A 14,906-nucleotide genomic window follows, 5' to 3' on the forward strand; every position below is an offset into this window, starting at 1 on the left:
AAACCGCACTTACTGCAGCCTCAATCCCTTGCAACCCGCGGTCTCCTTGTTGTGCCTCCCACCGAGGCCCTTTCCCTTCGCCAGCCTCTCTTTCCTTCGCATTCCGTCCGCGCTCTGGTCGGCGGAGCGGTGCAAGCCGGCGGCCTGTGCATGCGGGCGGGGCCGAGGCGCGCGCGGCGGAAGGTTGCCATGGTTTCCCCGGGTCACATGCGCGCGAGCCTCCCCCCAGCGCCGGGGGCGGCGGGACTGGGCTGCTGCGCGGAGCCCCGGCGAGCGCCTTCGTGCAGAGGCGCGCCGGCGGGGGAAGCAGGAGCCTGGCCCGGCCTGGCCGCCCGTCGAGCGCCGCCGGCATGAGCATCTCCGTCCCGGAGGGGCTGAGCGAGCTGCTGCAGGGCTTCACCGTGGAGGTGCTGCGGAGCCAGCCGGGGGACCTGCTGGAATTCGCCCTCCAGTACTTCGGGCGCCTCAAGGCGGCGGCGGCGGCCAGCGGCGAGCAGGAGGCGGCGGAGGCAAGTGGCCGCTGCCGCCTGAATGCAGCCCCGGGGGGCCTCTTGCAGCTGCGCAGGGCCCCTTCCGAGGGCCGAGGGGTCAGCTTCGTGGAGGAGCCCATGCACACCGATTCGGAGAGCGGAGAAGGGGAGGACGACGACGACGAGGAGGAAGAGTTCTCGGGTAAGGCCGGTGCAGACCGCTGGGCTGAATGAGGCTGGCAGGAACCCGGCCCGGCCCGCCTCCTCCTCGCTGCTGCTGCTCGCGGGGAAGCCCTTTGCCCTCGCGTGGCCTCCTGGGCGGATCCCCGAAGGGGAGGGCCTGCAACGGGGCACGGCCAAAGGGAGGAGCAGCAAAGGCCAGTTGCTTCCTTTGCCTAAAGGGGAGAAGGTGGTTTGGAGGGGAGCAGGTGTGGCAGGCTGGAGGCAGGGGGGTCCTCCTGGTGGTCGCGTGCAGAACTCACAAAGGAACTTGCAGTTTTCCTTGCCAATCAAACTTGTTAGCAGAAGGTCGTGGACTCAGCAGGTGGGCCTTAAGGTGCCTGGGTATTAAAATTAGGATGTTTCAGTATTTGGCATCTAAGGTGCATAAACCAGTCCCTTTGCAGATAAGCAGGCACTCCAATAAAGTAAGCTCCGCCAACCGGTAGAGGCATTGTACTTAACAGGGCACAGCTAGGATTTTTTTTCATATGCCCTTGCTCTTGTGTCTTTTAATGGCTTGATCTGCAGATGCTGCTAGATATCTGTTTCCATGCCTTGACAGGAATGGTCAGTTGATGACTTGTAGCATAAGTATTTGGATGTGCCTTGTGTTAATATGTGGCATAGATATCCTAACTTCTGAAAAACAGTTTTCCTTGCCAATCAAACTTGTTAGAGAAAGGTCTTGCATTACCTTGATGTACGATTGTTCTGTTGCCAAGATACAGGTAAAAAATTTTTTCCCCAGGAGCTGTTTCGCTCAGTGGCTATGAATTGACCATCGATATTATGGTAGGTGAGTGTAGCATCAATGGTGGTCAGTAATTCCTTTATCCAGACAGTTTAGGCCTTTTGCTAGTGATGACTTGGAGCGGCTTGCTTAAACAGACTATTTATGAGTATGGATGCCTTGTACTCCCCGAGAAAGAGTCATTATGGAAGGCTCCCTCCAGAAGATGTCCTTTCTGGCCGGAGAAGTATCAAGGATTTGCTCATTCCTTGCCTTCTCTGTGCTTTTGGGTCAAAGGGAACCTGTTATGGACTGACGCTGCCTTTTGGGATCTTGTGTGACTGCTCCGCTCCCCACAAAGCATTCAGGTAGATGTTGTTGTGCTACAGAAGGCCCAATTACCCAAGGTGGCCTCAGATTCTGGATGGAGATGCCTTTATATTTTCACCTATCTTGAGAGAGAGAAAGGGATTGACTCCACAACTTTGCATTGAACATCTTCAAAACACCCTTATTCAACAATTAACAATCACAGGCAGCAATATCCCACATTAGCATGCCATCTGGAAGGAGTATTTGGCATCTTCCTGTCCTGGCATTTTTCTGCTGTACCACTGGAGGGTTTTTTTGAGAGTTTTTTAAAAAAAGGTAAATGCCATAGTATTGCAACATTATGGACTCTTGTCGCCAGGAGTGGAATTCTAGCAGGAGCTCCTTTGCATATTAGGCCACACACCCCGATGTAGCCAATTCTTCAAGAGCTTACAAAAAAGAGTTTTGTAAGCTCTTAGAGGATTGGCTACATTGGGGTGTGTGGCCTAATATGCAAAGGAGCTCCTGCTAGAATTCCACCCCCGGTTGTCACCTATCAAATTTCTGTTGTGAATATTAACACAGCTGTTATAGAACTGTAGTGCTTTAATGAAGAATGGGATGCAAAGGGGAGGGAGTAGCAGCTTGCCATGACAACTGTGGCCACCATACCCTTGGAGTTCAGAGTCGCTGTGGTGCGCTTATGGAAGGGAATAGGCAGGCCAGTGAAAGCAATGCAGTGAATCATCTCTGTGTGGAAGCAGCTCTTCAGCACTGAGCCAAAATTAAGTTGAGTCAGGCTGTAAGGAAAAATTACATTAACCGAGGTTATGGGGAAAAGAGTCCATGGTATATACCGTTTTTGGAAAATACACAACGATTTTGCAATTAGTTATTAAGTTTATTTTTAACAAACGTTAGTTATTATTTGATTTTTTTCATGTATAATAATGTCATTGAGAAAACAGATGTTTTCTAAAAACCTGAGCTTTTAAAGGAAAATGTGTAAGGCAAAGTAAATATGGAGAGCATATTGTTGACCCCCTCCAAGCTTGTGGTTTGTGGCAGCTTATGGCTGCTGTTCAGTAAACTGGATAAAGTGCAAGTTAAGACTTCCCAGTTCATGGCATTGTAGCATTCAGTCGCAACTCCAGGCTTGCCTCTGTGTATGCTCAGCAGGCAGTTGTGGCTGCTGCTTGATGATGAATGAATGATCATGTTCTGTTGCTTGATGATGAATGAATGATCATGTTCTGTTGCATTTGCTTTAAAGTGAACGTGCAAATATTTTGTTAAACATTTTGAAATGTGGGAAGCAGCATGCAGATTTGGAAAGAATACATCTTAGAATGTTGAATGAGGAAAGATATTTGCTGGATTTTTTCATTGGCCCCAGCTGAACCCTTGTGCTCCCTTAAAGGCTAGACAACAGAGCCATTCCGTCCAGTAATACAGAATGGAGGGGCGGTTGAATTCTGGATTGCTCCGCTTTGCAAGAGTGGAGTTATATTTTTCAGTGCTGCCTCATGTAAAAACAGCTGTAATAAACAGTCACATATTGGAGAGAGCCAAACTCGAAACTTATAAAGATATAAGTTATTACAGAGTTATTTTCAAAATAAAGCAGTATTAAAGTGTTCATAATATTGACAGCTCATTAGGCTTAGATGAGATGGCTGTTATTTCCTTGAATTAATGTAATAGTTCAAGCCCTTGCTTGGGTGAGCGAAGCTGTCATGGTGGAGCGTTGGGAGAGAGGCAGGCTTGTATATATGAGGGTCCAAGATCATGAAGGGCTTTGTATGTGGTAGCTAATACCCTAAATTGAGTCTGGTAATTAATGGGCAGCCATTGAAGTGCCTGTGTGATGGGAGTAATATGCTTGCTCCATCTAGTTCCCAATAATACCCAATCTGCAGCGTTCTGCACCGACTATAGACTCCAAACTGATTTTCCGGGATGACCAGTGTGCAGTTCATTGCAGTATAGCCTTGATGTTACTGTGGCATGGATTCAGGTGGCCAGATCAGCCATATAAAGGTAAGAGGCCATCTTTTGAGCTAGGCTGAGTTGGAAGAAAGCCTTTTTTAGCAACTGTATTAATTTGCTTAAGTATATCGGCAAACTTGATAGTGATGAAATGGAACATGTTGCCATCTTAGGATAAATGATCACAATAGTCTACAGAACTGTCTGACTTAGATTCCAGTTGTTCTTAACTTTTTGGCTGTGGGTACAGCAAAATATTGTGTTTTGGGGTTGGAATAAATCTTCTCAATTGCAAATTGCTCACATATATTTAAATAACTATGTTTCCCATCTTCAATGCATATGGAAAGCAGGAAATTGGTAGATCTCTCTCCCCGTCACTAAGAAATATGGAAGCAGGAGCTTGCTGTGTTTTCCTCCAGTCAATATGAAATTAACAGACTGATCCTTTCTCAATCAAGGTTTTATTTTTTCCCCTGAGGGGGAATGATGATTTGTATGTGGAAAGAACTGGCTATGTTAGTGAGGAAGGTGGGATTGAGAGGACTTTTGGGTGAGAAATCTTTCCCTATTACAAAAGTATTTTATAGAAGACTGATTTAGGGATATAAAGAGATGGGATATAAGACGTTTATGAGCCTTTAGAGGCGAGAAAAGTTTAGGTCAAAGAATTCTAAAAATGCATGGGCCAGAATATAAATTCCTTCTAGGTTAACTTTAAATGGCAAATGAAAGTCAAAGTATCTCCAGCTCCACTTGCCTGATTTCCCCACTCACCCACTCATTCTCTTCTGACATCGTTCGCTCTCCTGAAGGGCTTTATGACATAGGCATCTATTAACAGCATTTTCTCTGAAAGATGCAGGGCTTTTTTTGAGCAGGAATGCACAGGAACACAGTTCTGGCTAGCTTGGTGTCAGGGGGTGTGGCCTAACATGCAAATGAGTTCCTGTTAGGCTTTTTCTACACACACACCCCAAAGCCCTGGAAATATGGTATACATAGCGGTGTACAAAATGCATCTGTTCTAGAGCAAGGGGGTTTAGAGACACACTTGTTTCCCAAACACTAACTCTTAACTGTGCAGAACCAATAGGATAGGTATTTAATCCTGTTAAGATTAGGAAGGAAAATGCAGAGTTTCCTTTAGTCAGTTTCCATTCGCAGACAAGGCAGGTAGCTAATCTCAAACCTGAGTTAAATTGTGCCTTCAATGTGTTTGTAACAAAATGTTTAGAATACCACAAAGCTTCTTGATGGTTGTGTTGTCTGGTAAGAGAATCAACCCATCTAATTATTGTTTCAGCCAGTAGTTCTGTGGAGTATCCAATCACTGAAAATATATACGATTTGGTTGGATAATATGGATGTGTGCAGCAACCAGGAACTCTCCTGAAGCCAGTTGTACCATTTATGGGTATCTGGGGGAGGGGGAGACTCCTAAAAGTAGAGGGATGCTTGCAAGCTGTGTGAGAAAGATAATGGGAATTGATTAAAATACCTTCATTCTTTGATCCTAAACATTATGTCTGTCAAACGTGGGGCTTGTTGTACTGTTAAGAAGGCAGTAAATTTAACTGTTGGTAAGCAAAATCTTGTCACAGTGTATTTGTGATGGTGGATTTTGAGGCATTTGTATGTTAATTTCTTTCTTCTTATGTGGCTATGAGAAAGCTGCGAGGGAATTGTGTGGCACAAGTTGCTGTTAATTAATTGCAACTGAATTCGTATTTAAAATGAACTAATTTTTAGGAAATGGCTGTTAAACATATTTTCAAAGTACTGTTACAAATAAAAATGTTAAAGCAACTGTTTCTGAAATTGGTGAATAGATTTACAATATGGTATCTTTACTAACAGTGTTGAATAAGTGATTGTTGAGAGTAACAGGAACATTTATGCCCTTTGGAGCAAATTTTCATGAATAAATTCTGTTACAAAGAATATACAGTGTCCTGGGATTGTATAAGGGTTGAAGATTGTGGATTGCATGAAAATGCTTGTACAATATAATACACTTTTGTTTTTAGGCTCATTCTCAATGGATATAGTAGTCACTGCTGTGGAGGCCATAGTAATGATCCCTTTCTTTTAGAGATCAGCATTCTTGATATTTAAGCATAATGGAGTTAGAGTTTCAAAAATTTATTCTTGGATACTGTTGTGCATGCATTATAGAAAATATTTCTTGGATGTGTAGGTCTGGACATTGTTTTCAGGGTCCAAAAAACTGAATTTGTATTATTTCTCAGGCCCTGTGCATCCTTAGCATACAGCTACTTCTTGGTTAGGATGCTTGTTTTCAGCAAGATTATGACATGCAAAAATTCAACAGTGTTGTATTTTCCATCTCATATTTTAATGCTGGGAAATCTCACTTTTTGAATTTATGCCTATTATCCAGCCATTAACAGTATGGGAGCCCTGCTGGGAAAATACTTAAGGTTCTACTGTAGATATTGTCTAAACAGATTGACAGGTACAGATCTTTAAAGGCTTCTGTATGTTTAATGACTGCATAGAAGAAGGAAGTTTTCCCACACTGGTGCTGCAGGGTAAGTGTGTGTGTGTGTGTGTGGAGAAGAGAGCAGTGACTGGTAGATTTTCCATTCCAGGGAACTGCTAAAAGGTACACAGAGCCTTATGTGGCAGGACTGGGAACCCTGAAATGGATTTTCTACCGTTCAAGGGATGGGTAGAGTGAATATTAGTAGCCTTTTGTTTCCTTTAAGCTGAATATAGTACTAAAAAAAAAAAGGTCTTCCAAGGAAATGTGTTTATCAACATTTAAAATTAATATATACTTAATAAACCAGCATTTGTAACACCTATGTACATAGGAGAATTTTTGTCTTCTTCCTTCGTTGTTAGTCTTTGAGATAATGGAAGCTGTATTGCTGATATTCTCATTTTTATAAAACACTATGGATAGACACATGTGGTTGGATCTAGCCAGCCTTTTTCAGTCTCACGCAATTACCTTCCATTGTACAGTCCTCATCCCACATGTCTTTCATAAATTCAGATCCCTTGATTCTCAGCTTAGCCTTTCAAAAAGGATGCTTCCTTCCCTTTTCACTAGCTGAAAGGATGGTAGAATCTGACCCACTTTGTCTTCCTCCCTCTATCCCATTTGCTGGTAGGACCAGAGAGTAGGAGCCCAGAGGAAAGGAGGGATCTAGAGAGAATAGACAAAAGTTGGAAAATGCATATGTAAAAAAGTTACTATGTCATAAAGATGTGATGCTGTTTTTGCAGGAGAGCTTTCTTTATTCAAACACCTGGTGCACAACTTCAGCAGTATCTGTGCTTCACTTTGTATATAACTATTACAAAAATCAAGACTCTTGGATTCTTTGGGACCTTCTGAGAGGAGGAACTGTTTGAACATCCAAGGCATACCTAACTGGAGAGGAGCAGCCTGCTCCCACCCCTAAGAAGGAAGGGTATAAGTACTCACTTCACATCAAGTGCAGAGCCAAGATCCTTCCATGTTGGTGGTGGAAAGTACCATTAAGTCACAACTGACATAATGACTTTGTAGGGTTTCAAGGCAAGAGTTGAAAGGTGATGGTTTGCTGTTGCCTGTCTCTCCATAGCAACCCTGGAATTCCTTGTTGGTCCGAGTATTAATGAGGGCTGATCCTGCTTAATTTCTGAGATCTGACAAGATCAGGCTACCTGGGCCATCCATGTCAGAGCCTCATATTAGAAGATGGCTATTACAGCAAGGAAGTGAGACATGAGAAAGCCTGGAGAAGGAAAAAAACAATAAAGCGGTACTCATTTTGCTTAAATGGAGTAGTTCAGTAAATATTCGGTGCACAACCTGTACTCTGGAGAAGAGACTACTGTTAGGAACAAAAAAGGAGAAATAGAATGGTTTCTACTTGGTGAGGGTATCAGGCTAGGATGTGTTTTATCTCCCTATCACTTCAATCTATATGCAGAACTGTATGATCTAAGCTTTGGGTTATCTTCCAGAATACTTGGCTCCAGGCTCCACCCTCAAGTTCAGCAAATCAGGCAAAATTCTTTGTATGTATGTTTGTGTGTGTGTGTGTGATCTTCTGAAGGTTGACAAAATACAAGTACAATGGTCCAGGGTGGACTTTCCTTTGCAGAACTCTATCTGTTCGGGTCCTAAGATTTTATGTTCTGACATCCGCAAAGTGAGTTTGGCCAGAAGGTGTTTGGCATATATCTTACCTATAACACAAAGCAAGCTTATGGGTCTGAAGTTATTCGGATTAGAGTGATCCCCTTTTTTATAAATTGGGACCACTATCGAGTTCAGCCAAGCTCGAGGTATCATGCCTGTACTGTCAACAAAAGTGAACAGAGCTACTGGGGGGGGGGGGGGTCCTCTGATCCGGATCTGTGATTAATATTTCAGAAAGAATGGCATCAGGGCCAGGGGCCTTCCCTGCTTTTAATTGTGCAATGAGCTCTTTAATTTCCTTCGGAGAGACCGGAGGCCAATCAGGTAAATCAGCTTCTGACGGCTCGAGGAAAGTAACACTGGTAGAGTGGTGGCTAAATAGGGCCAAAAAGTGTTGAAACCATATATGAGGTGAGATGACAGACATTGAGAGATCATTTGGCCGAAAAGCCCCTGAGACTATGGCCCAAAATTTCTTGGAGTCATTTAGAGTAGTGACTTGGTACAGCTGCTGCTATTGATTTTAAGAAAAAAAAATAAGAACATAAGAGAAACCATGTTGGATCAGGCCAATGGCCCATCCAGTCCAACACTCTGTGTCACATAAGAACATAAGAGAGGCCCTTTGGGATCAGGCCAATGGCCCATCCAGTCCAACACTCTGTGTCACATAAGAACATAAGAGAAGCCATGTTGGATCAGGCCAGTGGCCCATCCAGTCCAACACTCTGTGTCACACAGTGGCAAAACAATTTTTATACATACACACACACACTGTGGCTAATAGCCACTGATGGACCTCTGCTCCATATTTTTATCTAACCCCCTCTTGAAGGTGGCTATGCTTGTGGCCGCCACCACCTCCTGTGGCAGTGAATTCCACATGTTAATCACCCTTTGGGTGAAGAAGTACCTCCTTTTATCCGTTTTAACCTATCTGCTCAGCAATTTCATCGAATGCCCACGAGTTCTTGTATTGTGAGAAAGGGAGAAAAGTACTTCTTTCTCTACTTTCTCCATCCGATGCATTATCTTGTAAACCTCTATTATGTCACCCCACAGTCGACGTTTCTCCAAGCTAAAGAGTCCCAAGCGTTTCAACCTTTCTTCATAGGGAAAATGTTCCAGCCCTCTAATCATTCTAGTTGCCCTTTTCTGGACTTTCTCCAATGCTATAATATCCTTTTTGAGCTGCGGCGACTAGCTCAAAATATAGTCAAAATATAGTCAAGTCTCTTGTCCCTAATTAATTGGTGTAAAAGGTTCCTGAAATAGAAATATTCAGGGGGCAGGGTTGAAGCCCCAGATTGGCGGAAATCACGATAATTTTTTTGCAGAGTTGCTTTAGTAGTTGTTCTTTCAAGCCACACAGATGGAGAATCAAATGGAGTGGAAACTCTTCTTTCTGGACAGGCAGAGTTAGCACTCAATGATTCTGTGATATGATGTATTAGGGAATTATAAACAGAAATAGAAGTAGAAGGGTCAGGTGCACCAATTAAAGCAGACCTAAATTCTATGGCTGAAGGAGATTTCAGCAGTTGATGGAGGGCACTGGAAGTGTGGTCATTCCAGAAGACTCTGGAGAGTGGGACGACCTTTAAGGGCTGCGAGGCCAAATTGCAGGGAATATGTTTCTGAGAATCAACTTAGAGAGTTACAGTTAGGGGAAGATGGTCGCTGGTAAGCACATCGCCAATTGCAAAGTCTTTGACAATCTGTCTCATTAGGGGGGATATCAGAACATAGTCTATTAAGCTACACCCCTTAGAAGAAACAACGTAAATTCTCCAGAGCTGGAAAACTCAGGCCATTGTCAAGTTTGTTATAGTTTATACAGAACCTGGTGAGACATAAGCCTGCGGAGTTTATACAGCGATCCTTGGATGATCTAGGGTATGAAAGGATGGGTGGCAAGGAGTTGTCTTGGGCAAGGTCCAGAGCTTTAAAGAATATGCTGCAATCCTCCCCAACCCTAGCATTAAAACCACACACTACAAAAATTTCAGTGACCGGAAATCTCTTTTCCAGGTTGTCCAGTATGGGATATGGTCCCAGGCCTGGGCAAGAGTTAGATTGTCAAGCAGGTTTGCATATAAACATTCACCATAATCAGGGCTAGGGAGGGGAGGGCCAGTTTCACTGCCTGTGCAGTAAGGTTATTAGCCAGAAGAGTTATTGACTTTGAAACTAGGTGTGAGGAAACAAGGATGGACAACCCAACTCGGGGATGGCCCCTAGCATTGAACCTAAGGGCTGGAAGGGTGTGAGACGAATAGCCACCCAACAAAATTTGAAGGTTGGACCAGGTTTCTTGGAGTAATATAGACTCCTTTAAGCACTTAATAAAATCACCATCCTTAGCCTTATTCTGCCACCCTGCCACGTTCCATGAGATGACCTTGAATATTGCATTATTTGGGGTTCTAGCTAACTTAAATGGGGAAGGGGTTGTAAGTCAGTCTCCTTTGGCCAGGATATCAAACGAATGATTGGTATCATAAACTATGGACCCATTTCCCAATCCTCTCGAGATGTTCTTGATTATTTGTTTTGTATTTGGCCACGCAGACACATTCGTGTTACTCGAAGTAGACTCCACATCCCTAATTGGTGAAGATATGAAATGAATAATGCATAAGTAGAAATATTACAAAATTTTAATTCATTTACCCCACTCTTTTCTCTTCCTTCCCCTCTTCCCATTCCTATTTTACCTGGAAACCTAATAAAACTATTTAAAACATAAAAAAAATAATTACCAGAAAATCTGGAAGCTGTGATACAAACAAATTTATCCAGATGGTAAAAAAGTCCATTCTTTCAATGTCCTTCCATTTGAAACAAAAAAAAAAAAATTACTTTGGGCAGTACATTCACTTTGATCGCAGAAATTCTGCCCAGCCAGGAGATTTTTAGTTTCAAATGGAAGGACATTGAAAGAATGGCAGAGAAAGATAAATGAATTTTTTTGAAATGGTAAGAAGCCAAAAGTAAGTTTTTAAGTACTACCAGATAAGAGAAAAAGAGAGAAGGGCTAGTGGTTCCAAATTTAAAATTATACTACCAAGTGGCAGGCTTGGATTGCTGATTGGATTAAAAAGCTAAAACAGTAGTAAAACTTGACTAAGCAGATTTAGATGAAGGTTTGCATTGTTACTTATGGATCAAGAAAAATATTTTAACACAGGGAAGAAGCCATATAATCAGAGTTGGACTGTTGAGAATATGGTTTACATGCCGGAATCTATTGAGCCCTTCAGATTCCCTGCTCGTGTCCCCGGTAGAGATCTACCATGATAAGAATGAGTTTCTAAATGCACAGTATAATGATAAATTATCAGGGAAAAATCAAATCATGGCGAGATATCAGAGATGAAAGTATAACTTTTCAATGCTTGTTTTATCACCAGTTAATTTTAAGATTAAAGAAAGTCATAGACACTGAAGGTGGGGCTTTAAAAGAGATGACTGCATTTGGACAGCTGATTACAAAACAAAAAGGACATTTATTATGGCAGATTTATAAGTTATCACTCTAACTAGAAACAGAAGTGAAAATGTGCAGCTAATTGGACGTAGAGCTTTAAAGAACATATATTTATGCATCAGTGGGAACTGTTATGAGAAAGAGGTAACAAATTTACAAGCAGTCAGTCAGGCATTAAGAGAAAACCAGTACAAAATGTTTTCAGATGGTGTATAACGAATGATATAGAGAAAGTGAACAAAAACTACAAAGAAAAATGTTGGAAATATCAAGACACAGAAGCACCTTCTTTCCTATGTGGTGGATGTGTAAAAAAGCAAAAAGATAATGGAAAGAAATACATGGCAAAATGCTGAATATTTTAATAATTAAATTCCCATGGAAGCTAGGAGTATGTTTATTAGGGATACTGTCTAATAATTTGCCAAAAATTTTAGAAGACATATTCAGGTATATGGTGACAGTGACAGTGACAAATTATTTATGCAGCAAAATGGAAAGCAGAATTTGCCCATGATTAGAAGAGTGAAAAAAAAAACTGGCAAAACTAACAACTTATTAGAGAAATGGATGTTACAAAATTTGAGGAAAGATGAGAGTGAGTATTATTTGTATGGAAGTGGGAGACAAATCTAGAAGAAGTAATATATAATAAAAGTAAAAAACTTCGGTATAGCGTTGTTAAAATCAGTAAAATAGTCTTTCCTGTATTATAATAATCTCAAGATGGTGTCTCTAATTTATACTCAAACCCACTTTGGACCGTGTCAGGACAAAAGAGGAGGCCAAAGCAGGAGAGACATACCGGAGGAGGCAGTCCCAAAGGTACGTAGGTCTTAGACCAGGGGTCCTCAAACTTTTTAAATAGGGGGCCAGTTCACTGTCCCTCAGACTGTTGGAGGGCCAGACTTTCGTTACTGTACAAGGCCGTGGGCCGTCAGTTCTCCGTCTTCTGCATCTCTCTCCCTTCCCCACACCACACACCCCGGCCTGGGAACTCACCTCACCTCGGTATCACCTCACACTCTGTCTCCGCCGCCTCAGCCCAGTGCCGGAAGTGTGCATTGCTAACGCGAGTTTAGGTCGAACGTCACTTCCGGTCTGATTTTGCCATAACCCAGCGGGCCGCATAAATGTCCTCAGCGGGCCGCATTTGGCCCGCGGGCCGCAGTTTGAGGACCCCTGTCTTAGACTGTTCAAGGCCTTGTGTGTCAACACCAAAACCTTAAACCCGATTCAGTACTCCATTGAAAGCCAGTGTAGTTGGCTCAGTAAAGGTTGTATATGTGCTGTCTGTGACGTTCCCATTTGGACTTGTACAGCCGCACTCTGGACTAGTTGGAGCTTCTGGGTCAGTCTCAAGGGTAGGCCAAGGTAGAGTAACTTACAGTAGTCTAGCCTGGTGGTGACCATTGTTTGGATTACTGTGGCTTGGTCAAGGTGCAACAGGAAGGAGGCTAATTGCCATACTTGGCATAGGTGGAAAAATGCCAGCCTTGCAATGTTTATGACCTGGGCTTCCATAGTAAAGGAGGTGTTAATGATTTCCCGTTAAGAGTGGGGAATCTATGCCCCAGCCTGAGGCTTCCTCCCCCAGGCACAAAACCTCCATCTTCGTTGGATTCAGTTTTAGCCTACTCTTTTTAAACCATCCTACTACAGCCTCCAAATCCACAGCCAGATAATGTGGGGCGTCTGTCCAGTAGCACAGTGATCCCCAACCCTTTTGGCACCAGGGACCGGTTTTGTGGAAGACAGTTTTTCCAGGGACGGGGGTGGGGGAGCAATCGTTTTGGGATGATACAATTATGTACTTTATTGTTTTGGCATGGTGGTTAAGTGTGCAGACTCTTATCTGGGAGAACTGGGTTTGATTTCCCACTCCTCCACTTGCAGCTGCTGTGCGTCAGCCTTGGGTCAGCCATAGCTCTCACAGAGTTGTCCTTTAAAGGGCAGCTTCTGGGGAGAGCTCTCTCAGCACCATCGACCTCACAGGATGTCTGTTGTGGGAGGGGAAGGTAAAGGAGATTGTGAGTTGCTCTGAGACTCTGAAATTTGGAGTGGAGGGCAGGATATAAATCCAATGTCGTCGTCTTATTTTTATTATTACCACATTGTGATATATAATGAAATAATTATACAACTCACGGCCCGGTTGCTAACAGGCCACAGACCGAGACCGGTCCATGGACCGAAGGTTGGGGACGCATGCAGTAGCAGATATAGCTAGGTGTCATTGGTGTGTTGATGACACCCCAGCCCGAAGCTCCACATCAAATGGGTGAAGGAATGCCTTTAGATTATAAATAACATAATTCATGCAGTTCATACAATAACAGTCCCCATTACTCTTTATGCATGTGAAAGCTGGACAATGAAGAAAACTGATGGGAAGGAAGTTGATTCATTTGATATATGGTGTCGGAGGAGAGTTTTACCAATATCACAGACCACCAGATCAAATCAAGCCAAATAAAATCAAGCCTGCTCTGTCTCTAGAACAGGGGTCCTCAAACTACGGCCCACGGGCCAGATGCGGCCCGCTGAGGACGTTTATGCGGCCCACCGGGTTATGGCAAAATCAGACCGGAAGTGACGTTCGACCTAAACTCGCGTTAGCAATGCACACTTCTGGCACTGGGCTGAGGCGGCAGAGACAGAGTGTGAGGCGATACCGAGGTGAGGTGAGTTCCCAGGCTGGGGTGTGTGGTGTGGGGAAGGGAGAGAGATGCAGAAGACGGAGAACTGACGGCCCGCGGCCTTGTACAGTAACGGCAGTCCGGCCCTCCAACAGTCTGAGGGACAGGGAACTGGCCCCCTATTTAAAAAGTTTGAGGACCCCTGCTCTAGAAGCTAAAATGGTTAAACGGAGGCTATTGTACTTGAGTAACATTCTGAGATGACAAGAATCACTGGTAAAGACAGTAATGCCTGGAAACTTTGAAGGCAGTAAGAAAAGAGGCAAGTTCAGCATGAGATGGATTGACTCAATAAAGGAAGTCACAGCTGAAGCTTCCTGGAGTTGTGTCCTTGCAAATCAAGAGTGGATTCTCTGAGTCAGCTTTGTCTCTTCTCAAATGGAGTGAGAACTAGTGCCTAGGGAGTACTCTAACTTGGGAACCCACAGCCAAAGGGAGAACCATTGATAATCTGAATAGACCGGGGTGGGGGGGGGGGGAACTTGCAATGCCTTACTTTGCCATTTAATGTTTTCCCAGGCTGAGAGCATTTTATTTTTTTTTAGTTTTCTGCTGTTTGATCCTTGTGCTTTTCCTTGATATTTTATTTTTAAAATCGCATTGCAAAATTCCACTATTCCCCTACCTTTCCATTTTAAACAAAAAATTTCAAGTTTTAAGCATGTGTGAAGTCAAATGGGCCTTAGAAAGCATTACTAACAACAAAGCGAGCAGAGATGACGGTATCCCAGTTGATCTATTCAGAGTCCTAAAAGTTGATGCTGTTAACGTGATGCAGACATTATGTCAACAAATTTGGAAAATGCAACAGTGGCCACAGGATTAGAAAGGG

At 43.4% G+C, this 14,906-nt stretch overlaps 1 protein-coding gene across 1 annotated transcript in view; it reads left to right on the forward strand.

Moving 5' to 3' along the window:
• The first annotated feature begins 334 nt into the window (after positions 1 to 334).
• The window catches only part of PRKAR2B (protein kinase cAMP-dependent type II regulatory subunit beta), a 93,940-nt gene continuing 79,368 nt past the window's right edge, over positions 335 to 14,906 (forward strand). The window contains exon 1 of the mRNA XM_060244731.1: positions 335 to 672. Coding sequence (XP_060100714.1) covers positions 351 to 672 — 322 coding nt within the window. The 5' untranslated portion in view covers positions 335 to 350. The remainder of the gene's footprint in view (positions 673 to 14,906) is intronic.

Source organism: Heteronotia binoei, chromosome 8 (assembly GCF_032191835.1).
Source record: "Heteronotia binoei isolate CCM8104 ecotype False Entrance Well chromosome 8, APGP_CSIRO_Hbin_v1, whole genome shotgun sequence".
Classification (NCBI taxonomy): Eukaryota; Metazoa; Chordata; class Lepidosauria; order Squamata; family Gekkonidae; genus Heteronotia; species Heteronotia binoei.